The sequence below is a fragment of the Barbus barbus genome, assembly GCF_936440315.1.
Source record: "Barbus barbus genome assembly, chromosome: 9".
Taxonomy (NCBI): domain Eukaryota; kingdom Metazoa; phylum Chordata; class Actinopteri; order Cypriniformes; family Cyprinidae; genus Barbus; species Barbus barbus.
The window spans coordinates 11,243,841-11,267,875 of NC_136737.1; the positions used below are offsets into that span (position 1 = coordinate 11,243,841).

The window sequence follows — 24,035 nt, forward strand, 5'->3', positions numbered from 1 at the left end:
TAGACTGCATAGCCTTGGCCTATGGGACTATTACAGGATGAACAAACAACTCTGAACCAAAGACTCGAGAGGTGGACTAATAATTTCTGTTTCCTGTACAGAGTTTTAGTGTTCATTTTAGAGTTCACTGATTAGGGAGCAGCGATATGCCCACTGTGGGATTAGAAATGTAAGAATATGCATCACACAAAACAAATAAGGTGAAGGACATTGTATTTAACATTCAAGGTAAAGATGATGACACTGAATGAATGATTCTGTTAAGCAAAGTTTCTAGCAAGAGGTTTATGCCAGTTCCTGTTCTCTTTATTGTCAAATAAGACTCATCTGATTTCTTTAATGGCCCTTGGTGCCCCGTCCCATTCTTTGAACAGTCAGCTGATTGGATAAGGACTAGTGAAACTCTACACTCTGGGGTGGGTTCCTATACCTGCATACTTCATTTGCATGCGTTGTATCAAATGAAATCAAGGAGGACAGAAAACCTGAAAGTCAATTCTGTTTACTTCAAGTTTATTAAAAAGACATTTTCAAAAACTGGAGTGGTTTCCTTGTTTTATTTATTAGTTAGAATGGGTATATCTCAACATTTTTAATAACTGCAAAAGCTGAATAATTGATCAAAGCCTACTGATTAATCTCAGAAATAATCAAGGATCAATCGATTAATTTTTCTAATATTTAATTAATTGATTATCAAAATAATCGTTTGATGCAGCCCTTTACAGCACCACACCTGGAAGATCAGAACTTGAACTTACTGTAATTTATGACTTGCATCTTTTTTTATGAAAGAGTAAAGAAGATAATTGAGTGAATCTCTTCCCACATGAATGGCAGTGATACGGCTTCTCTCCAGTGTGAATCCTCTCATGTATTTTTAGATATATTGTCCGTTTGAATCTCTTGTCACAGTGTGAACACTTGTAAGGTGTTTCTCTAGTGTGAACGGTCCTGTGCACTTTCAGTTCACCGTCTGTAAAAAAAGTCTTCCCACACTCAGAGCAAACATGATCCTTCACACCGCTGTGTCTTTTCTGGTGTGATTTTAATATATCCATTTTACTAAAACCCTTTCCACACAAAGAACACACATGAGGCCTCTCTTTTGAATGAACTTTCAGGTGGTCCTTCAGGGAGTCTGCCCTAAAATATATTTTACTGCACTGGTCACAGTTATACAGTCTTTTTCTAGAATGAGTGCGCACATGTACTTTAAAAACACTTGATTTTCTGAAACTCTTCCCACATTGATCACATGTGTGCAGCTTCTCTCCAGTGTGGATCTGCATGTGTTCGCTGAGGGTTCCTTTTAGTCTGAAGCTCTTCCCGCACTGATCACATGCATATAGTTTAACTCCAGTGTGGATCCTCTCGTGTATTTTCTGATATTCAGACCGTTTGAATCTCTTGTCACAGTATGAACACTTGTAAGGTGTTTCTCTGGTGTGAACTGTCTGATGCACTTTCAGTGCACCATCTGTAAAAAAAGTCTTCCCACACTCAGAGCAAACATGATCCTTCACACCGCTGTGTCTTTTCTGGTGTAGTTTTAATGCACCCATCTGGGTAAAACTTTTTCCACACAAATAACATACAAAAGGCTTCACCTTTGCATGAATTTTCATGTGGTCCTTCAGAAAATCTGGCCTAAAAAACTTTTTATTGCACTGGTCACAGTTATACAGTCTTTCTCTAGAATGAGTAAGCAGATGTACTTTAAAAACACTTGATTTTCTGAAACTCTTCCCACACTGATCACATGTGTACGGCTTCTCTCCAGTGTGGATTTTAATGTGATCATTAAGAGCTCCTTTTCGTGCATAACTCTTCCCACACTGATCACAGGTGTGTGGTTTTTCTCCAGTGTGGATTTTCATGTGTTCATTAAGGGCTCCTTTTTTAGTGAAACTCTTCCCACACTGATCACACATGTGTGGCTTCTCTCTAGTGTGGATTTTCATGTGATCATTAAAGGGTGCTTTTTGTGTGAAACTCTTCCCACTTTGATCGCATGTGAGAAGTTTCTCTCCAGTGTGGATTTTCATGTGTACATTAAGGTTTCCTTTTTGTGCAAAGCTCTTCCCACATTGATCACATTTGTGCGGCTTCTCTCCAGTGTGGATCCTCATATGTTCGTCAAGGTTTCCTTTAAATGGGAAACTCTTCCCACATTTATCACATGTGTATGGCTTCACCAGAGTGTGGATTTTCTTATGTTCATCGAGGTTTCGTCTTTGTGGGAAACTCTTCCCACACTGATCACAGATGTGTAGCTTCTCTGCAGTGTGAATTTTCATGTGTTCATTAAGGTTCCCTTTTATTGTGAAAATCTTATCGCACTGCTCACATGCATACGGCTTCCCTCCACGATGAAATTTAATGTGAAGATCAAGATTTTGCTTACATGAGAAACTCTTTCCACACTGAGGGCAAGTGAAACATATTTTGTTCAATGAGGGACTCAAGGATCTTTCTTCAGTTTTGACATGATGTTTCTCTTCCATTTCAGTCAGTTCTTCAATCTCCCTTTTCACGTCTAACAGGCCTAAAAAAGCAAAAATGAAAGCAAAAGGGTTCAAAAGTGTGATTTTCATAAAAATAAATAAATAATATAAAAAAACCTCAAAAAAACTTATAGGAGAAGGATATGAGAACCCTGACATACTAGTAGAAAGTATGAACATTTTGATGCATTCATTTGAATTAGGTACATTGATCATCCAATTACTTTTAAATCAATACAGGCACAAATCACTTCTTTTTTTTGTACGGAGAGCTATTGAATGTGTTTAAGAACATTTTATATGTCAGGGTTGTAAAATGTTATATAAATATATGTAAAAAAATAAATAAATTGGCAGACTCCCTGAAGCTTGCAATCAGTAAATGTTTCTCAAACCTCCTCTGATTCATTGAAAACCAACAGAAAATTGAGACTTAGGCTCCATTTTGTACCTATTTCATGGAAAGTTACCCTGATATTATTTGCTTTAAAGCTGCAAAAGAGATTTTGGTTTATATTGAACAAATATCAATGAATCAGTGTTTCCCATTAATTTCCTACAATGTGGCAGACCGCCATAGTCTAATCTTTGCAGCCACAGTTACAAAATTAACCAAAAATATTTTAAAACTGCTCCTAAAAACATAAAAAGTCTCTAACGTAGTTTTGCACTATTGCTTTGGGAAAGCATCTGTCAAACTAAAAGTGTGATATGGCCTTTTGATATCAAAAAGCAAAAGACTGTGGTTCAATTAAGCATATAGTCTGTTTGCACTGCGTGTTCTAAAGCGAAGTAGGTACTAGGGCTGGGCGATATGTAAAAATATCTCATCAATAATAGAGTTAAAAAATATTGCAATAAAATTGTCTAGCTGAGCTCCGCCTCCACCACGCTCGCCCCGCCCCCGCTGGAGATAACACAACCGATATTCACCATTCGTCACACACACTATGTTCAGTTTGGCTGATCAGCTCATGAATTGGTGTTTTCCTCATCTCAGAACAGTTCACTTTGTTTACTTTCATCTTCATGGATTTTTAGTTGGTTTCATTTTGTTGTTTGTCTTAGTTACCGGATTCCTGTTCCCGCCAGTCATTAGTTGCTATGGTTATTCATTTTCCAGTCAAACATAAGTTCATTGTCATTGTGTACTTAAGTTCCTCATTTCCTTTTGTTAATGGTCAGGTACTGTTTGTGTTTCAGTTTGTGTTTATGCCTACAAGCAGTTTCGTTTGTGTCTGTTATCTCATTATATGGATTACCTTATTTACTTTTATTTAATATATACGCTTAATCTTCCTCACCTTCCCTCATCTGGAGAACCTTGTGGAATTTATAACTCACATGTGACCCTTACTAGAGTTCCTTACGTACACAGAACATGGTGTGTCACATTACTTTTAAGTATTTCTGTATTCGAAGTGAGTTTGAGGCTGGATCCTCTTATACCCCTTTTCCACCTAAGCAGTTCCAGTGCTGGTTCAGAGCCAGAGCCTAGTTTCGAACCGGTTCTTTGTTTTTCGACATCCAAAGAACCAGCTCCGAACCAGGAAAAGCGGTTCGTAAGTAGCACCAAAACATTGCTGGGCTAGAAGGAAGAACCGCTTGCGTCAGGGGCTGGGGGCGGGGTTACCGTGACCAACAAGACGAACAGAAACTTGGACCGCCATATTTGAAATAGCAGCTAAACGCTAACACGTTTGATTCGCCGTGTTTGGATGCCGATGTAGGTTCGCAACGCCATGAACATCAAATAGCACCGCAATGTCCGCCATTGCTGATAGTTTGTTTAGGCTTGTCCGGGATAGATCGGCGCTGCGCGGACCGTTCGGTGCGAGGCATATCGGGGTGCTGCGGGAGCGACTGGAAAGCAGACGGCTCTTTATGCTTTTGGATTGCTCTCGCAGTGCTTTAGTGTGTTGTTTGCCGATCGATCGATCTGCGTGGCGCTGATGTACATCGAACAAGTTTAGGAACATCGACACCTAAACCACTAAGACCAAATCACAAACTATCCTCCCTGCTGAAAAAAAAAACAATACAAGCCATCATAGAAATTCTAATGGAACTTTTATCCATTTAAAACCATGTTCCAAGCCACCAATAGAAGGCGACCAATTCCAGTAGAGTCCAACAGACAACATTACAGTTACCAATAAAACCAATACAATTCCCATTATAACCAGTAAAACCATTACAACTTTTGTGATTGCTTCTATTGTTTGTTTGTTTTCAGCAGGGATAAAATGGCAATCTGCCTCAGAACGTAAACACACTGCATTTATTTCCACACACATTTTCCCAAGGATCTTTTTTGGTTTTGGAGGTTATCCCAACTCCTAACTTTCCTTTGATTATATACTTGTTTTCATTAGAAAGTTGGGCAAAAAGTAACAACTGTTTGGTTTACTTTTAAGTTTGCATGTCTTACTATCAGCCATGATTATTCTACCATGTTCATTAAAAAGGTGTTCATATGCATACCCGCTAATTGTTTACGAGAAGCATACATGTAAGAGGCTGACAATTAGCTGAACATTTGAAGAGTTTATTTGCAAAAAACCTTTTTAAAAAACTTTAAAAAAATGAACTGAGTGTCGTGCATTATTCTCCACATATCGCACGATCTGAACCCTAAACACGTTTTGTCAAAAAAGCTGGTATTGTCCACTTTCAAGGCAACGCGAGTTCACTTTTTATTGCAGAAGTCGACAAGCCCCTTGATGTTTGTGAACAGAAGCCGAGAAGTCAATTTTAGCTAATCACAGCGCTGTATTCAGTATTCAGGTGACAAGGCTACTAGTCAATTTGAAAAGACGTGCTAGCTGAGAGGAGTTTCGTCAAAACTGATTAAAAGTGATCGAGGATGTATAATTTCGACGAACTTGCTGAACCTGTTATATCTTCTTCAGGGCGTAAAGGAAAATAAAAGATGAAACTTTTTCATTGAACCTTGCAAAAGCAGCATGCGTGTAATCTCATCCACAGTCTATGATCACAAAAACAACGTTTGTCAGGTGTCTACACTGTCAGCTGATGAGATTACCAAGATATTGTATATCATATATTATTTGAAAGTGTTTTGATTCTTTATCGTTCGGTCACACTTACATTAGGGCTTCATTATAGTTAACATTAGTTAATTCATTAGTTAAGAAACTGCCAATGAAAAATTATTTTAAACATTCATTAATCTTAGGTAATTCCAATATTTAATAACATGTTGTTAAAATCAAAAGTTGCCAAGTTTACCTTTACTTCTGTAGCAAATGTAGCTATTGCTTATTGTTAATGTTAATGCATTAACTAATGAGATCTTATAGAGACACCTATTGGTCTTTATAATTCTTTTGCACTTTAATCTGTATAAAATGTTTAACTTTATTGTGTATTGCTTTTAGGGCCGGGACTCGATTAAAAAAATTAATCTAATTAATTAGAGGCTTTGTAATTAATTAATCGAAATTAATCGCATTTTAATCGCATATAAATATTTGACCTGAGAACAGTGAGAAGCAAGTTTTTTTATATGGATTTTTAAATTTCCCATCCACAGGGCCAACCAAAGCGGTCTCATCAGCTTCTTTGTCCATGTTCACTGTGGTTTGTTTTTGGCTGTTTCTCAATATGCGTTCTTCAGCGATCTTGCGTACTTGTGTTCTCGTTCTACGTCATCATTAACCGTCGAAGTTCAGTTCCAATTCTCAAGAACGCAAGTACAGAGAATGCATGAAAGTGCCCGGATATGTTCTTGAAACTGAGGATGCATCGAGTGCAGACTTGAGAGAATCGAGCCGTTAGAAATCCCAGAAAACGCTGTGGGTGGCCGGTGTACGGAAGCCTGTAAGCTTTAAAGTCGCTCTCACAAATACTTAACGGCTCTTCAAGTTGAAATTTGATATGCATGTTAAGAAGCTATGTAGAACAATCAAAACAAATCTGAATTGTTTTTACATGATTAGACCATATATATCCTTGAAAGCAGCCAAGTTATACATGCATGCAATGATTTTATCACATTTATCTTACTGTGTGACTGTCTGGAGTCAGGTTTCTCAACTGACTATTAAACCTGTCAGATCCCTATATAAACAAACACTAAAAGTTTTGGATAAGAAACCAACCAGATGGCATCACTGTAGCATTTTACAAAAATATAGTTTGCTTAGTTTTAAAATTTTTATAAATTCATCTTTTATTAAAATGTTTTTTAAATGTTTAAATAATCTTGCGCCAAAAGTTATATGCAAATTAATATCAAAACAGAGTAGTAAGGGGATCGCTACAAGAGGTGCAACTACACAGAACTGTATAATACCACAGAGAAAAACTAAATTTGCACAATCTACATTTTCAGTTCAACGTTGTTATGGAACAGCCTGTCAGCTGAATTGAAAATGCAAACAGTTGAATATTTTTCAAACAAAACTGAAAAAGTGGTTCAAACAAAAGCAGATATGTGAACATTGATGGTGGTACATAGTTTTAGTTGTTTATTTTATTTTATTTCATTTGTGTTTTTTTTTTAGCCCAACCAGGGACTGGGGCTGCAAATTAGCCTCCGGCTAGAAGCCTATATGTAGAGCATCGGCTGCATGAAATTGTAGCAATGTTATACTGCATTGTCCCTGTTAAAAAAAAAAAAAAAAGTAAACATTTATCGTTTTGTTTTGGTTAATTTTAATAAAGTTATAAGACCCGGGAAAGTCTCCATTTTTATTGGCATATTAAAATTCATCTTAACAGTAAAACATATAACGCTGTAAAATAAAACACAATACAATTATATGAAAGTAATATCTATAATAGTATGAAATGTTTTAATAAGTTATGACATTTGGTAATATTGATTGTTCATTGGCCGTTTCTTATGCTGAGACTATGCGGTCAGTTAAGCAGGAACGCAGTAAGTTACATCTCAGTTCTCATAAGTGTGCGTTCTGTGTTCTCGTGTCCTTCCGAGTTCGTTCTTCCAAGGAAGCTCTCTCTCGCGCACTCTCCCCGTGTTCGCTTGACTTTTGTCAAGCCCGGCGCCTCATAGGCAAGACCGGTCTCCACGAGAACGCAAGTCCGTTCTTTGCGTCTTTCGTCTGAACGCCAGTAGGTGCTCCAGTATAATCGGTCCGCCGAAACTCATCCAGTGAGAAACGTTCCGCGGTGCAAAAATAAGTGCGATTAAAATGCGTTAAAAAAATTTAACGCGTTATTTTTGTGTAATTAATTAATCTAAATTAACGCGTTAAAGTCCCGGCCCTAATTGCTTTACTGTTTTTAAATGTTCCATTATTTTATTTATAAGAAAAAGTCATTAAACCTGTTATACTTAATGACAACACTTTTTATATCTAAATTTCAATATCGTGATGATACCGTATACCATGATAAAAGCATTAGCAATTATTCGTAACATATGATACCGGCATATCCCTAATGGGATATTGCAAATTCCGCTACACTAAGTTCTTATATCTATGAAGTGCGAAAACCCCTTTGAACTGATTATTTCACAGCGCTGAGGATATTTCTAACTGAAATCAATAAATCTGATGGCCTGTTTGAAGTTTTTATTGAACTTTATTGAAAAATTAAGAGTAAACACCAACCTATTGGTTCTTCAGTATCTTCCTGTTTAATTCTGCAGGGTTCTGGATCAGTCATGTTCTTCAATGTTCGTTCGCCAACTCTGTAGTCTTTACTTGTGGAAATATTCAGCGTTAACTGGTGAATTGCTTTGGGAGGAGCTTCACTGTGAGCAAAACTGCCAAAAACAAACATAAGTCAGTCATAAATACAACAGGAATCATCAAATTGATGCTTTCATTAATTCACACACTTTAAACATGCTGTTTGTCTTTATATATCCAACCAACTAGATGTATGTTTTATAACAAATTCACATATTCTATATATTTACATTTTTTCTGCGAGTCAATGTATTTTTAACATTATTATGTACTTTTGACATGAAAAGGCTATTCAGCAGCAGTTAATTGTGACACTCGCTCTTATTTAGCCTCATCATGGAGATGCGAGACTGTTTCATTAACCAGTTAAATAACGATCATAAAGCAGCATATGTATTATGAACCTAATGTAGTTCAATTTACAACTACAGTCACTGCATATAGTCATAAAAACAGAAAATAAACTTGTTTTGTAGAGACAGAAACTACGTTCCTTTAAAATGAAAGAGCACGACCAGACAATATTTTACGAAGTCAAAACTATTTATCTATATGTTAATATTTATGTACCTCTTAATGGATTTAAAAGGTCCAGCGTGATGAATATCATACTTTGACTTTTGATCAAGAGGTATTCAGTAGCAATGCCATTATGGCTCCAAACGTCGAAACAATCATAGACAAGAACATATGAAAACACACTAAATGTATATATTTAGCATCATATAGTTCCTCACGTCGTTGTCGGTTAGGCTAAATGTTTATTTCAGATAGCAGACGCCAGAAAAGACGCACAAATATCACCGAATGAAAACAATACGTTACAGAAAGCTTTGTTAATGTACAGCTAAGAGAGAAACGCCATGAACTGTTTACCTGACCTCAGAAAAACTCGACGCTGCGTGCGCGCGCCCGCGGTGACGTCATCAACGTGAGGCGACAACAATTAATAATTAGGAATAAATTATATATACTGTTCTTTATGCCCATTAAAGACCAAACATATGGATTGCTAAAAATAACATAAGCGGGTTCTTACTCAAAGATCCCAAAGTTTTTTTGTTTTTGACATTAATTACAATATTAACGTATACTCTTTTGATGAAAGACCCCGAAATGTTCTGGACAAATCTGAAAAGGAATAAAATTGTCGTCTATCAGCTGATTTAAAATAGATGCATGCATACATGGGCCAGATTTTCACTTTCACTTTCACTGCTTACTCTCATAACTTCTGTATAATGCTTTAAAACTAGTGCTGTCAATCGATTAAAAATCGCACATTTTTCTAAAATTAGTCGCCACCTAACATTGAAGTTTTTAAATGTACTTTTATATTGCAATAATTTCACATTCAATCTTCAAATGTACAATTTACAAACAACATAAAGACGGTATATTTTTAATATTTCTTTAATTGCATTATTGATATTATCACTGATATCAATACTACTGATGTCTCTATAAAATATTTAACCATTGACTGTAGCCATTCAGCATTACAGTATAATTGAGAGCTATCAATTTTAACATTAGATTTAACTTCTAATTTAAGTGAACTTAAAACAATCTTCACATGAACCCATTATAATAAATGACATATACTTGTGCCCTTCAGCAGAAATATACAGAAAATGAATAGATGAACCCCTTAAAGCAATAAAAGTTATTGATTTCCTGTTTTGTTTTTTTGTTCTTGGATTGATAGACATCACAGCAGCTGGTTATTAGTTTATTTGCCTGCTATTGCTGTAAAAGCTGTTGCTGCTGAACGTGACGCGGATCTGACACGCATCTTATTTTCTCTCTTTACCTTTCCTGACCCACGTCAGGTCTTAAAAGTCTGTACTAATGAGCGGACGAGTTGAATCGGGTGTTTTAGATGAGGGAGGCAGTGCTGGGGTGCCTCAGGACAGTTTTTAAAACCATTTCAGAGACATAAATGTGACGCACATGCATGCACACAGGCAGCTTTAATCGCCTTTTTGGTAACTTCATGTCTTAACTGACGGCATAACTGGGACATTGCATTCACATATTTTCTTTGGCTGTTTGAAATGAAATGATACAGGTTACAGCACGCGCCAGCACCTTTTGTGCGTGTATTTGAAGAGCGCGCGCTACGAGCACAGTATCTTTCACGCGCTCGTTTGACTCGCGCCTGGCCCGGAGACGACTTTAAAGCACGCGTCTGAAACGTCTCCCGTTTGATTTGGTCATAAAGACATTATGCATCTAAATAAACGCAATCATTTTCAAGAAAAAAGAGACAGAGGCAGCAGTTGTGAATGGGGTGGCCAACCCTAGCCCCGCCCCTGCGTTAATTGCGTAAAATATTTTTAACGCGTTAATCTGAAAAAAAGAATCGCTTAGTGTCAATAAATTTTGACACTATTTAAAACCAACTTGGGGTTTTTATATGATACTGGATATGCAGACAGACAGCCATCTCTTTCAGTCTCAGTCAGTGAGGTGAGATAATTTATTAGGCATTTACAAGCTTTAATATCAAGTATTCATAAAACTGCATTTACATTTCTGAATTATTAACTACATGTTGTTGAATTATAAGACTAAGATTAATGTAAGCATTGCACTGAAACGTGCTGGATCTGAAGATGAACTGCTTAATCTGATTTCAGACATCTGTCTTTTGTATGACTGAGTAGAGAATTTAACCAAGCGAAACTTTTCCCACACTGAGAACAGTGATACGGCTTCTCTCCAGTGTGGACTTTCATGTGACCCTTAAGACGTCCTTTTCGGGCAAAACTCTTCCCACACTGATCACATGGGTACGGCTTCTCTCCAGTATGGACCCTCTCGTGTGTTTTCAGATGCTCTGACTGACTGAAACTCTTGTCACAGTGTGAACACTTGTAAGGTTTTTCTCCAGTGTGAGTTCTCTGGTGCCGTCTCAGTTGAGGACTATCAAAAAAGACATTCCCACAATCAAAGCACATATGATTCTTCACACCGCTGTGTCTTTTCTGGTGTTTTTTTAATGCTGCCAGCTCACTAAAACTCTTTCCACACAAAGAACAAATGTGAGGCTTCTCCTGTGTATGAACTTTCAGGTGGTTCTTCAGGGCATCTGACCTAAAAAAATCTTTACCACACTGTTCACAGTTATATGGTCTTTTTCCAGAATGATAACGCAGATGTGATTTAAAGGTGTTTATCTCACTGAAACTCTTCCCACACTGATCACATGAGTATGGCTTCTCTCCAGTGTGGATTTTCATGTGACTCTTAAGGTGTCCTTTTCGGGCAAAACTCTTCCCACACTGATCACATGGGTACGGCTTCTCTCCAGTATGGACCCTCTCGTGTGTTTTCAGATTTTCTGACTGACTGAAACTCTTGTCACAGTGTGAACACTTGTAAGGTTTTTCTCCAGTGTGAGTTCTCTGGTGCCGTCTCAGTTGAGCACTATCAAAAAAGACATTCCCACACTCAAAGCACATATGATTCTTCACACCGCTGTGTCTTTGCTGGTGTTTTTTTAATGCTGCCAGCTCACTAAAACTCTTTCCACACAAAGAACAAATGTGAGGCTTCTCCTGTCTATGAACTTTCAGGTGGTTCTTCAGGGAATCTGACCTAAAAAAATCTTTACCGCACTGTTCACAGTTATATGGTCTTTTTCCAGAATGATAACGCAGATGTGATTTGAAAGTGTCTGCCTTTCTGAAACTCTTCCCACACTGATCACATGAGTATGGCTTCTCTCCAGTGTGGATTCTCATGTGTTCTTTAAGTCTTGCTTTTTGTGTGAAACTCTTCCCGCATTGATCACATGTGTTCATCTTCTCTCCAGTGTGGATTTTCATGTGAACATTAAGACTTTGTTTGTATGAAAAACTCTTTCCACACTGAGGGCAGGTTAAAGATGTTTTGGCTCTTCTTTTCAATAAATTACTTTCAGTCTGTGAGAAACTTAAAGATTTTTCTCTAGTTTTAACAACATGATGTTTCTCCTCCGCTTCACTCAGTTGTTCACTCTCTTCATTCTCTTCCGTTTGGTCTAAAATGAAAGAAAGATTAAATTTTCAGTAAATCATACAAAAAAAGTGAGAAATGTGAAGGGGAAGAACATAAAAGTAAACCCTAACGTAACAGCAGAAGACGTCAATTGCTAAACAATGATTATTTTGATGCATTCATATTAGAGATTGGCCGTTATTTGGATTTACCAATATTTTCCCCCTAATATTTAAGCACTTTTTCCATTCAGTTTCCAAACTGCTTGTTCTATGTAAGGTCACAGGGATGCTAGAGCCTATCGCAGAATCTCAGGTGGTAGACAGGAAAACAGCTTTGATGGTGTAGGATATCAGAGACTGAATCAGACAATTTTAAGATGCATCAGAACATTGAAACCTGAGGAGCTGGAATGCAGAGAGGCCTCAAAGGTGTAACAGGACAACGCCATAAATCGGATTCCTGGCTCCTAATTAGCAAGCCTCTTTCACCAAACAGCTTGCAACACTGAGACAAAAGAACACTTATTGATAATTCCAATTCAAGAAGGAGACTGTCAAATTTGTTGCAAGTAATCAAGACTGATGGTCACATGTAAGCCTGTGATAGAAAATGCAGACTCTCTCTTGGGCGGATCTCCACACATAGAAGACAGACCAAACCAAAATTCCTTTGTCTAAAGAACATGTCTTCGTTCTCCTTAGAACTACACAAAGACTTTCTTTTTCATGTGCCCATAAAATCATCTTAAAAGGACATTTTTATGCAGAACCCCACATATGATTTTAATATCCTTGTTTTAATCACTCATTGTGTATGTCTTGCTTTTAATAAGTATTGAATAGCTGAAGGATTAATATTCATGTTTAGTTTGTACGAGTTTGAAAATTCATGCTTTAAATGTTTCTTCCAATCAATTCTTTGTCAAATGTATCATAGTCTTGTTATAGAAATCAATGTTCAAAAGGTATACTTTGCACGAGCCTGTAAAGTTCAGACCTCTGACTGAACAGATTTATTAGAGGGGTGGAGAAACAAAGCAATACCCCAAGCAAGGACAGTATCTAATTGGTCAAGACATCCAGATGGGACGTCTGAAAGCCGAGTTTAAAAACTCTTGTCCCGCTTTCACTCGCTCTCTTGTCACCCTCACTCTTCTTCGTAAAAATGGTCTCTTAGTTACTCTCTTCTTCTCTTTTGCCACCGCGTGCTGCTCTTTGAGCGTGCTCTGGCCCACATGCCAGCTGCTACCGCGATGGAAAGAAAACCATCGTGGGGAAGTCGTGGCCTAATGGTTAGAGAGTCGGACTCGTAATCGAAAGGTTGCGGGTTCGAGTCCCCGGCCGGCAGGGATTGTAGGTGGGGGGAGTGAATGTGCAGCGCTCTCTCCACCCTCAATACCACGACTGAGGTGCCCTTGAGCAAGGCACCGAACCCCCAACTGCTCCCCGGGCGCTGCAGCATGGCTGCCCACTGCTCCGGGTGTGTGTTCACGGTGTGTGTGTGTGTGTGTGTGTGCATTTGTTCACTACTCACTGCTGTGTGTGTGCACTTGGATGGGTTAAACGCAGAGCACCAATTTCGAGTATGGGTCACCATACTTGACAATACGTCACGACTTTTTTTTTTTTTTTAAAACCAACCTAGTCTCGTTACATCCTTTTATTCTTTTACTTTAGTTTAAGACCGGTTGAAAAGCAGATCACAGTATGGCCAGACAATGCCACCTCAGCACTGCAGGACTGCTTCCAGGACACAGACTGGAACATGTTCAAAGAGGCAGCCACCTACAACAACCACACAGACCTGAATGAGTACACTGAAACTGTGACTGCTTACATCAAAAAGTGCACTGATGATGTGACAGTCACCAAGACCATCACCACACGTGCATACCAGAAGCCATGGATGACAGCAGAGGTTCGTGGGCTGCTAAAGACCAGAGATGAAGCATTCAGATCAGGAGATAAAGCAGCCCTCAAAACAGCAAGAGACAATCTGTCCTGTGGCATCAAAAAAGCTAAACGGTCATATGCCCAAAAAATCAACAACCACTTCACAGACAGCAGAGACACACGGAGCCTGTGGCAAGCCATTCAGACCATCGCTGACTACAAGCCCCCGCCACAGGCCTGTGATGAGGACACATCCCTCCCCGATGCACTCAACCACTTTTATTCACGGTTTGAAATGCAGAATGACACACCTGCACAAAAACTGCCCACACCTCCCAACGACCGGGCGCTCTGTCTGTCTCCAGCCGACGTAAGGAAGACCCTATCTAGGATTAACCCACGCAAGGCTGCGGGTGCTGACAACATACCTGGCCGTGTTCTGAGAGACTGTGCTGCACAGCTGACAGATGTCCTAACAGATATCTTCAACACCTCGCTGAGCCAGGCAGTCGTCCCCACATGTCTCAAATCCACAACAATCATACCAGTACCAAAGAAATCACCTGTGTCCTGTCTCAATGACTACCGTCCCATAGCACTGACTCCAATCATGATGAAGTGCTTTGAGAGGCTAGTCATGCATAACATCAAAACCAGCCTCCCCAACACACTCGACCCGCTCCAGTTTGCATACCGTCCAAACCGCTCTACGGACGATGCAATTTCCTCCACCCTCCACCTGGCTCTTACCCACCTAGAAAATAAAGACTCCTATGTTAGAATGCTGTTCATTGACTTCAGCTCGGCATTCAACACAATAATCCCACAACAGCTCATAAATAAGCTAAACCTGCTAGGCCTTAACAATTCCCTTTGTAACTGGATCCTGGACTTTCTAACTGGAAGACCTCAGTCAGTCCGTGTCGGCAACAACACCTCGAGCACTACAACACTGAGCACAGGTGCCCCACAAGGCTGTGTGCTCAGCCCGCTGCTCTTCACACTGCTGACCCACGACTGCACTGCCAAGTTCAGCTCCAACCACATCATCAAGTTTGCTGATGACACAACAGTGGTAGGTCTCATCAGCAACAATGATGAAACGCACTACAGAGAGGAAGTGGCACAGCTGGCTGAATGGTGTGGCACAAACAATCTGTCCCTCAATGTGGAGTAGACAAAGGAGGTTGTGATGGACTTCAGAAGAAACTCCGTTGACCACCCCCCACTGACCATCGACAGCTCGACTGTGGAGAGAGTCAGCAGCACTAAATTCCTGGGGTGCACATCACAGAGGATCTCACCTGGACCACCAACACCATGTCACTCTCCAAAAAGGCACAACAGCGCCTACACTTTCTCCGCAGGCTGAAAAGAGCAAGTCTCCCTCCACCCATCCTCACCACATTCTACAGAGGCACCATTGAGAGTGTGCTGACCAGCTGCATCACTGTCTGGTACGGGAACTGCAGTGCTGCTGACCGCAAGACCCTCCAGCGGACAGTGAACACAGCTGCAAAGATCATCGGTGCCCCTCTCCCCTCCATCCTGGACATCTTCCTTACACGATGCTCCAGCAAAACCAACAGCATCGTGAAGGACTCCACCCATCCCTCCCACAGTCTCTTCCAGCTCATACCATCAGGAAGACGGTACCGGAGCATCAGAGCCCGCTCCGCCAGACTGCTCAACAGCTTTTTCCCACAGGCTGTGAGAGCCCTGAACTCAAACCACCCCGCCCCCCTCTGAAACCCCATGCAAACCCCTACCTCCTGAAACATGGACCACCCCCCACACCAAAGAAAAACTGTATGGAACTTTAATTTTTTTTTTTTTTTTTTTTTTTGTGCAATTCAAAGTGTGCTACACACAGGTGAATGGGCCTGTACAAACCACCTGTAGTAACACACTCTCCTCTATGAGCACTATGGACACTTTACACTATGTGCACTATGGACACTTTACACTATGTGCACTATGGACACTTTACACTATGCACACTATGGACACTTTACACTATGTGCACTATGGACACTTACACACACTGCCGCGTGTGCACAATCTCACAAAAGACTCAGCAATATATGTATGTTTACATGCTCATGCACTACAAATCATCCTGCACTGTTCCCCAACCAGCTGCTGACTCAAATGTCTCTCTTTGCACATGTACAGTATTTGTGAAGCATTCGTATAGTTTGTATTTTTTATCTTCTATTTTTTAGTTTGTATAGGGTAATATTTATGTGACGCATTCGTATAGTTGTATTTTTTTATCCTTTATTCTTTTAGTTTGTATAGGGTAAATACTTATATATAGTATACTTATAGTTAAATCTGTCAGTAGGTTAGTAGTGTATAGGTTTATAGTGTTTTTTACTTCATTGTTGTATGTCTGTATTTATGTAGCACCGTGGTCCTACGAGGCACGACATTTCGTTCCACTGTATGTCCCCACATGTAGCGGAATGACAATAAAGCTCAACTTGAACTTGAACTTTATTTTCTTTCCGTGGAGTTTCGTGTTCTAATGTAAGTTTGCTACAAAGTCCAGCTCCGACTGCACTCGCTTCAAACTTCGACCAGACCAACTCCGCATCCTCAGCCAACGCCCAAGACCTCACTTCAAAGACTACTGAACTCTCAACCAATCAGACACTTCGGGGATCCCCCTGTCTGCAACGAGGACACAACCCCGTTACACAGGCAAAGCAAGCAAGTAACGCCTCCAAGTTCTGAATTGGTGACTTTAATATAAATCTTAGCCTCATTGAGAAACTCAAAGCGAGGGTTAAATAAGTGATTAAGGGTTGTTCAGGTCTATGCAATTGAACATATTGCTGTAAACTTGGGATTTCACATTTTCCTTCTATTAAACTCATCCTTTCCTTACTTTCTCTCTTCCTGCAAGATGTGAATGTGTGAATGCTTGTGTTCATGTGTTAGATTGGTTTATGTCTTAGGTTTATATAAATAAAATCTGATTTATATTGAAAAGAGAAGTATCTTGTGTTTTCTGCTCACAAGTTAATGACTTAATCTGCCGATCTAGTTACAATGCTGTTTAATAGTGTTTTCACTATATTTTGTATTTTAATATCCAGTGCAGAGTTTGTTATACGGCTCGTTCAGTGAATCGCCGTAACACTGATTCTGTTCAAATCCCTATAAAATCATAAATGATTCCCTTTGAACTAAATGAAACTATTTCTTTAAATAACATATGAATATTACTTGTATTACGCTTACAATGGATTCACAGTGTTCACAGTTAATGTAACTTTCTTTTCTTAAATTACTAAATCACCAAGGACCACAGTTTCAGCTAAAATCAATTCTAGGTAAAATTCTAGGTAAAATCAATTCTAGGAAAACTTTTAAAAAAAGCACCCTGAACTAAAGACAATGTCAAAATGGTCAGAACCCCTTTGGGGATTGGTCAAACATGAAGAGTTTAAAACTTGATGAAACAAACAAATCATGAGTATTGGTTTATCTAATCTACCAGCAAGAAGAATAAATTGTTACTATTTTGTAGCTGCTTTGAAGCAATCTGTATTGTGTAAAGCACTATAGAATTAAAGGTGACTTGAGTTTCAGGCTCCATTTGGTATCTAGTTCATGGAAAGTGTCCCATATATTATGTGCTACTGTTTTACAGCTCTCATAATTTTTTCAACCAAATCATGAATTCACCATTACCACTGATGAACTGGTCTAAGTTTTATAACCTTAATGTTCTTTAGCATCATTAATGAACAATCAAGAATAAACACCAACCTATTTGTTCTGTTGCAGTGTGGATTTTCATGTGTACATTAAGGTTTCCTTTTTGTGCAAAGCTCTTCCCACATTGATCACATTTGTGCGGCTTCTCTCCAGTGTGGATCCTCATATGTCCGTCAAGGTTTCCTTTAAATGGGAAACTCTTCCCACATTGATCACATGTGTACGGCTTCTCTCCAGTGTGGATTTTAATGTGATCATTAAGCGCTCCTTTTCGTGCATAACTCTTCCCACACTGATCACAGGTGTGTGGTTTTTCTCCAGTGTGGATTCTAATGTGATCATTAAGCGCTCCTTTTCGTGCATAACTCTTCCCACACTGATCACAGGTGTGTGGTTTTTCTCCAGTGTGGATTTTAATGTGATCATTAAGCGCTCCTTTTCGTGCATAACTCTTCCCACACTGATCACAGGTGTGTGGTTTTTCTCCAGTGTGGATTTTCATGTGTTCATTAAGGGCTCCTTTTTGAGTGAAACTCTTCCCACACTGATCACACATGTGTGGCTTCTCTCTAGTGTGGATTTTCATGTGATCATTAAAGGCTGCTTTTTGTGTGAAACTCTTCCCACTTTGATCGCATGTGAGAAGTTTTTCTCCAGTGTGGATTTTCATGTGTACATTAAGGTTTCTTTTTTGTGTGAAACTCTTCCCACATTGATCACATTTGTGCGGCTTCTCTCCAGTGTGGATCCTCATATGTTCGTCAAGGTTTCCTTTAAATAAGAAACTCTTCCCACATTGATCACATGTGTATGGCTTCACCAGAGTGTGGATTTTCTTATGTTCATCGAGGTGTCGTCTTTGTGGGAAACTCTTCCCACACTGATCACAGATGTGTAGCTTCTCTGCAGTGTGAATTTTCATGTGTTCATTAAGGTTCCCTTTAATTGTGAAAATATTATCGCACTGCTCACATGCATACGGCTTCCCTCCACGATGAAATTTAATGTGAAGATCAAGATTTTGCTTACATGAGAAACTCTTGCCACACTGAGGGCAAGTGAAACATATTTTGTTCAATGAGGGACTCAAGGATCTTTCTTCAGTTTTGACATGATGTTTCTCTTCCACTTCAGTCAGTTCTTCAATCTCCTTTTTCACTTCTAACAGGCCTAAAAAAAGCAAGAATGAAAGCAAAAAAGTTAAAAGGGTTCAAAAGTGTGATTTTCATAAAAATAAATAAATAAATATTATAAAAAACATCAAAAAAACTTATAGGAGAAGGATATGAGAACCCTGACATACTAGTAGAAAGTATGAACATTTTGATGCATTCATTTGAATTAGGTACATTGATCATCCAATTACTTTTAATTCAATACAGGCACAAATCACTTTTTTTTGTACGGAGAGCTATTGAATGTGTTTAAGAACATTTTATATGTCAGGGTTGTAAAATGTTATATAAATATATGTAAAAAAATAAATAAATTGGCAGACTCCCTGAAGCTTGCAATCAGTAAATGTTTCTCAAACCTCCTCTGATTCATTGAAAACCAACAGGAAATTGAGACTTAGGCTCCATTTTGTACCTATTTCATGGAAAGTTACCCTGATATTATTTATACATAAAAAGTCTCTAACGTAGTTTCGCACTATTGCTTTGGGAAAGCATCTGTCAAACTAAAATCAAAAGTGTGATATGGCTTTTTGATATCAAAAAGCAAAAGACTGTGGCTCAATTAAGCATATAGTCTGTTTGCACTGCGTGTTCTAAAGCGAAGTGCGCACTAGGGCTGGGCGATATGTAAAAATATCTCATCAATATTCGAGTTAAAAAATATTGCGATAAAATTGTCTAGCTGAGCTCCGCCTCCACCACGCTCGCCCCGCCCCCGCTGGAGAGAACACAACCGATATTCACCATTCGTCACACACACTATGTTCAGTTTGGCTGATCAGCTCATGAATTGGTGTTTTCCTCATCTCGGAACAGTTCGCATTGTTTACTTTCATCTTCATGGATTTTTAGTTGGTTTCATTTTGTTGTTTGTCTTAGTTACCGGATTCCTGTTCCCGCCAGTCATTAGTTGCTATGGTTATTCATTTTCCAGTCAAACATAAGTTCATTGTCATTGTGTACTTAAGTTCCTCATTTCTTTTCGTTAATTGTCAGGTACTGTTTGTGTTTATGCCTACAAGCAGTTTTGTTTGTGTCTGTTATCTCATTATATGGATTACCTTATTTACTTTTATTTAATATATACGCTTAATCTTCCTCACCTTCCCTCATCTGGAGAACCTTGTGGAATTTATAACTCACATGTGACCCTTACTAGAGATCCTTACGTACACAGAACATGGTGTGTCACATTACTTTTAAGTATTTCTGTATTCGAAGTGAGTTTGAGGCTGGATCCTCTTACTCATTTTCTAAGGCCTATGGAAGTGTGGAGATATTTGTCTTCAGTAAACTCTGTGTAAACTCTGTCAACCTACTGAACTTCAACTTTGACTCCTGGGCCCATATTCACAAAACATCTTAAGGCTAAAAGTAGCTCATAACTTGCCAATTTAGGAGAAGAAAAAAAGAAAGAAAAAAAAGAAAATCAAATGTCAATCCTAAATTTAGGGCTCCTACATTTTTTTGCTCTAAGAGTATTTCACAGAGTGGTTTTAGTGTTAAAACTAGCTCCTAAATCTGTGAAACATTAGGAGTAAGGATACCTAAACCACTAAGACCAAATCACAAACTATCCTCCCTGCTGAAAAAAACAAAAAAAACAATGCAAGCCATCATAGAAATTCTAATGGTTTCCACTACAAATACTATTACAAACCATCAACTTTTATCCATTAAAACCATGTTCCAAGCCACCAATAGAAGGCGACCAATTCCAATAGAGTCCAACAGGCAACATTACAGTTACCAATAAAACCAGTACAATTCCCATTATAACCAGTAAAACCATTAAAACTTTTGTGATTGCTTCTATTGTTTGTTTGTTTTCAGCAGGGATAAAATGGCTGTTGCCGGCAATCTGCCTCAGAACGTAAACATTTTACAAACACACTGCATTTATTTCCACACATTTTCCCAAGAATCTTTTTTGGTTTTGGAGGTTATCCCAACTCCTAACTTTCCTTTGATTATATACTTGTTTTCATTAGCAAGTTGGGCAAAAAGTAACAACTGTTTGGTTTACTTTTAAGTTTGCATGTCTTACTATCAGCCATGATTATTCTACCCTGCTCATTAAAAAGGTGTTCATATGCATACCCGCTAATTGTTTACGAGAAGCATACATGTAAGAGGCTGACAATTAGCTGAACATTTGAAGAGTTTATTTGCAGAAAGTGTCGTGCATTATTCTCCACATATCGCACAATCTGAACCCTAAACACGTTTTGTCAAAAAAGCTGGTATTGTCCACTTTCAAGGCAACGCGAGTTCACTTTTTATTGCAGAAGTCGACAAGCACCCTTGATGTTTGTGAACAGAAGCCGATAATGTCACGAATCTGGTCCATGCTCTCCCGATTAACCACCACTAGAGGTCACCCGTTCACCACTATGACTTTTTCACTCACAACACATTGGACTCCATTTCCCATAATCCTTTTCACTGACGACATGCACAGCTGTTCACTATCTCGCCCACACCTGATTATCATTTCACAATCACCATCACTCACTATTTAAGCCTGGGACTTGCTCTTGCTCACTGCCGAGTATTATTTGCATTTATCACTCTCCTAGCGATAACAAATTTACAGAGCCATTGTCATAGTCTTGCCTTGTTTTCCTGCCGTGTTTGACCCTGCCCGTGTTTCCTGGATTTACCCTTCGCCTCTGCCGTTTGGACTCTGTTCGCTCCTCGTTTGGACTATTGCTTTCGCTACTGGATTATCTCTCTGCCTTGCCCCTTTGGAAACTGTTCGCTGATCGTCGACCCACGCTTGCTCCACGGATTGCTGTGTCTTGCCCTTGCCACACCTGTTTGCCCCTGTCTGACCCTGCCTGTTTTCTGACCATGTTTTGTAATAAAGCTTTGCATATGGATCTGCACATCTCATGTCTCGTCAGCCCCGTAACAGATAAGTCAATTTTAGCTAATCACAGCGCTGTATTCAGTATTCAGGTGACAAGGCTACTAGTCAATTTGAAAAGACGTGCTAGCTGAGAGGAGTTTCGTCAAAACTGATTAAAAGTGATCGAGGATGTATAATTTCGACGAACTTGCTGAACCTGTTATATCTTCTTCAGGGCGTAAAGGAAAATAAAAGCTGAAACGTTTTCATTGAACCTTGCAAAAGCAGCATGCGTGTAATCTCATCCACAGTCTATGATCACAACAACAACGTTTGTCAGGCGTCTACACTGTCAGCTGATGAGATTACAAAGATATTGTATATCATATATTATTTGAAAGTGTTTTGATTCTTTATCGTTCGGTCACACTTACATTAGGGCTTCATTATAGTTAACATTAGTTAATTCATTAGTTAAGAAACTGTCAATGAAAAATTATTGTTAACATTCATTAATCTTAGGTAATTCCAATATTTAATAACATGTTAAAATCAAAAGTTGCAACTGTGTTATTTAATGAGATAACATAAATTAAGGCCTGGTTTCACAGAAAGGGTTTAGACTAAACCAGGATTAGGCCATAGTTAAATTAGGACATTTAAGTAATTTTTATAAACGTGCCTCAGAAAAAACATTACTGGTGTGCATTTTGAGACAAAATAAAGGCACTGATATATTTTAAGATCAGTCGGAGCAAGTTTCTTTTAGTTGAAACAGCTCAGATTTAGATTTTAGTCTGGGATTAGGTTTAAGCCTTGTCTGTGAAACCGGGGGTAAGAGTTGTATTTTTTAACCAAGTTTAATTACTTCTGTAGCAAATGTAGCTATTGCTTATTGTTAATGTTAAGTCATTAAACCTGTTATACTTAATGACAACACTTTTTATATCTAAATTTCAATATCGTGATGATACCGTATACCATGATAAAAGCATTAGCAATTATTCGTAACATATGATACCGGCATATCCCTAATGGGATATTGCAAATTCCGCTACACTAAGTTCTTATATCTATGAAGTGTGAAAACCCCTTTTAACTGATTATTTCACAGCGCTTATGATATTTCTAACTGAAACCAATAAATCTGATGGCCTGTTTGAAGTTTTTATTGAACTTTATTGAAAAATTAAGAGTAAACACCAACCTATTGGTTCTTCAGTATCTTCCTGTTTAATTCTGCAGGGTTCTGGATCAGTCATGTTCTTCAATGTTCGTTCGCCAACTCTGTAGTCTTTACTTGTGGAAATATTCAGCGTTAACTGGTGAATTGCTTTGGGAGGAGCTTCACTGTGAGCAAAACTGCCAAAAACAAACATAAGTCAGTCATAAATACAACAGGAATCATCAAATTGATGCTTTCATTAATTCACACACTTTAAACATGCTGTTTGTCTTTATATATCCAACCAACTAGATGTATGTTTTATAACAAATTCACATATTCTATATATTTACATTTTTTCTGTGAGTCAATGTATTTTTAACATTATTATGTACTTTTGACATGAAAAGGCTATTCAGCAGCAGTTAATTGTGACACTCGCTCTTATTTAGCCTCATCATGGAGATGCGAGACTGTTTCATTAACCAGTTAAATAACGATCATAAAGCAGCATATGTATTATGAACCTAATGTAGTTCAATTTACAACTACAGTCACTGCATATAGTCATAAAAACAGAAAATAAACTTGTTTTGTAGAGACAGAAACTACGTTCCTTTAAAATGAAAGAGCACGACCAGACAATATTTTACGAAGTCAAAACTATTTATCTATATGTTAATATTTATGTACCTCTTAATGGATTTAAAAGGTCCAGCGTGATGAATATCATACTTTGACTTTTGATCAAGAGGTATTCAGTAGCAATGCCATTATGGCTCCAAACGTCGAAACAATCATAGACAAGAACATATGAAAACACACTAAATGTATATATTTAGCATCATATAGTTCCTCACGTCGTTGTCGGTTAGGCTAAATGTTTATTTCAGATAGCAGACGCCAGAAAAGAGGCACAAATAGCACCGAATGAAAACAATACGTTACAGAAAGCATTGTTAATGTACAGCTAAGAGAGAAACGCCATGAACTGTTTACCTGACCTCAGAAAAACTCGACGCTGCGTGCGCGCGCCCGCGGT

The 24,035-nt window shown here is 38.6% G+C and overlaps 2 protein-coding genes across 2 annotated transcripts; both read right to left on the reverse strand.

The window, feature by feature from the left end:
- Window positions 1–488: 488 nt before the first annotated feature.
- Window positions 489–9,099, reverse strand: LOC306874998 (uncharacterized protein). The gene is made up of 3 exons (XM_079425349.1): window positions 9,068–9,099; window positions 8,111–8,265; window positions 489–2,548 (listed from the first exon to the last, which is right to left on the reverse strand). The coding sequence occupies exons 2-3, from the start codon at window positions 8,163–8,165 to the stop codon at window positions 768–770; spliced, it is 1,836 nt and encodes a 611-aa protein (XP_079281475.1). The 5' UTR covers window positions 8,166–8,265; window positions 9,068–9,099; the 3' UTR covers window positions 489–767.
- Window positions 9,100–10,645: 1,546 nt separating this feature from the next.
- Window positions 10,646–24,035, reverse strand: LOC306875202 (uncharacterized protein). Its single transcript, XM_079425663.1, has 4 exons — window positions 23,993–24,035; window positions 23,036–23,190; window positions 17,851–18,969; window positions 10,646–12,218 (listed from the first exon to the last, which is right to left on the reverse strand). The coding sequence occupies exons 2-4, from the start codon at window positions 23,088–23,090 to the stop codon at window positions 10,819–10,821; spliced, it is 2,574 nt and encodes an 857-aa protein (XP_079281789.1). The 5' UTR covers window positions 23,091–23,190; window positions 23,993–24,035; the 3' UTR covers window positions 10,646–10,818.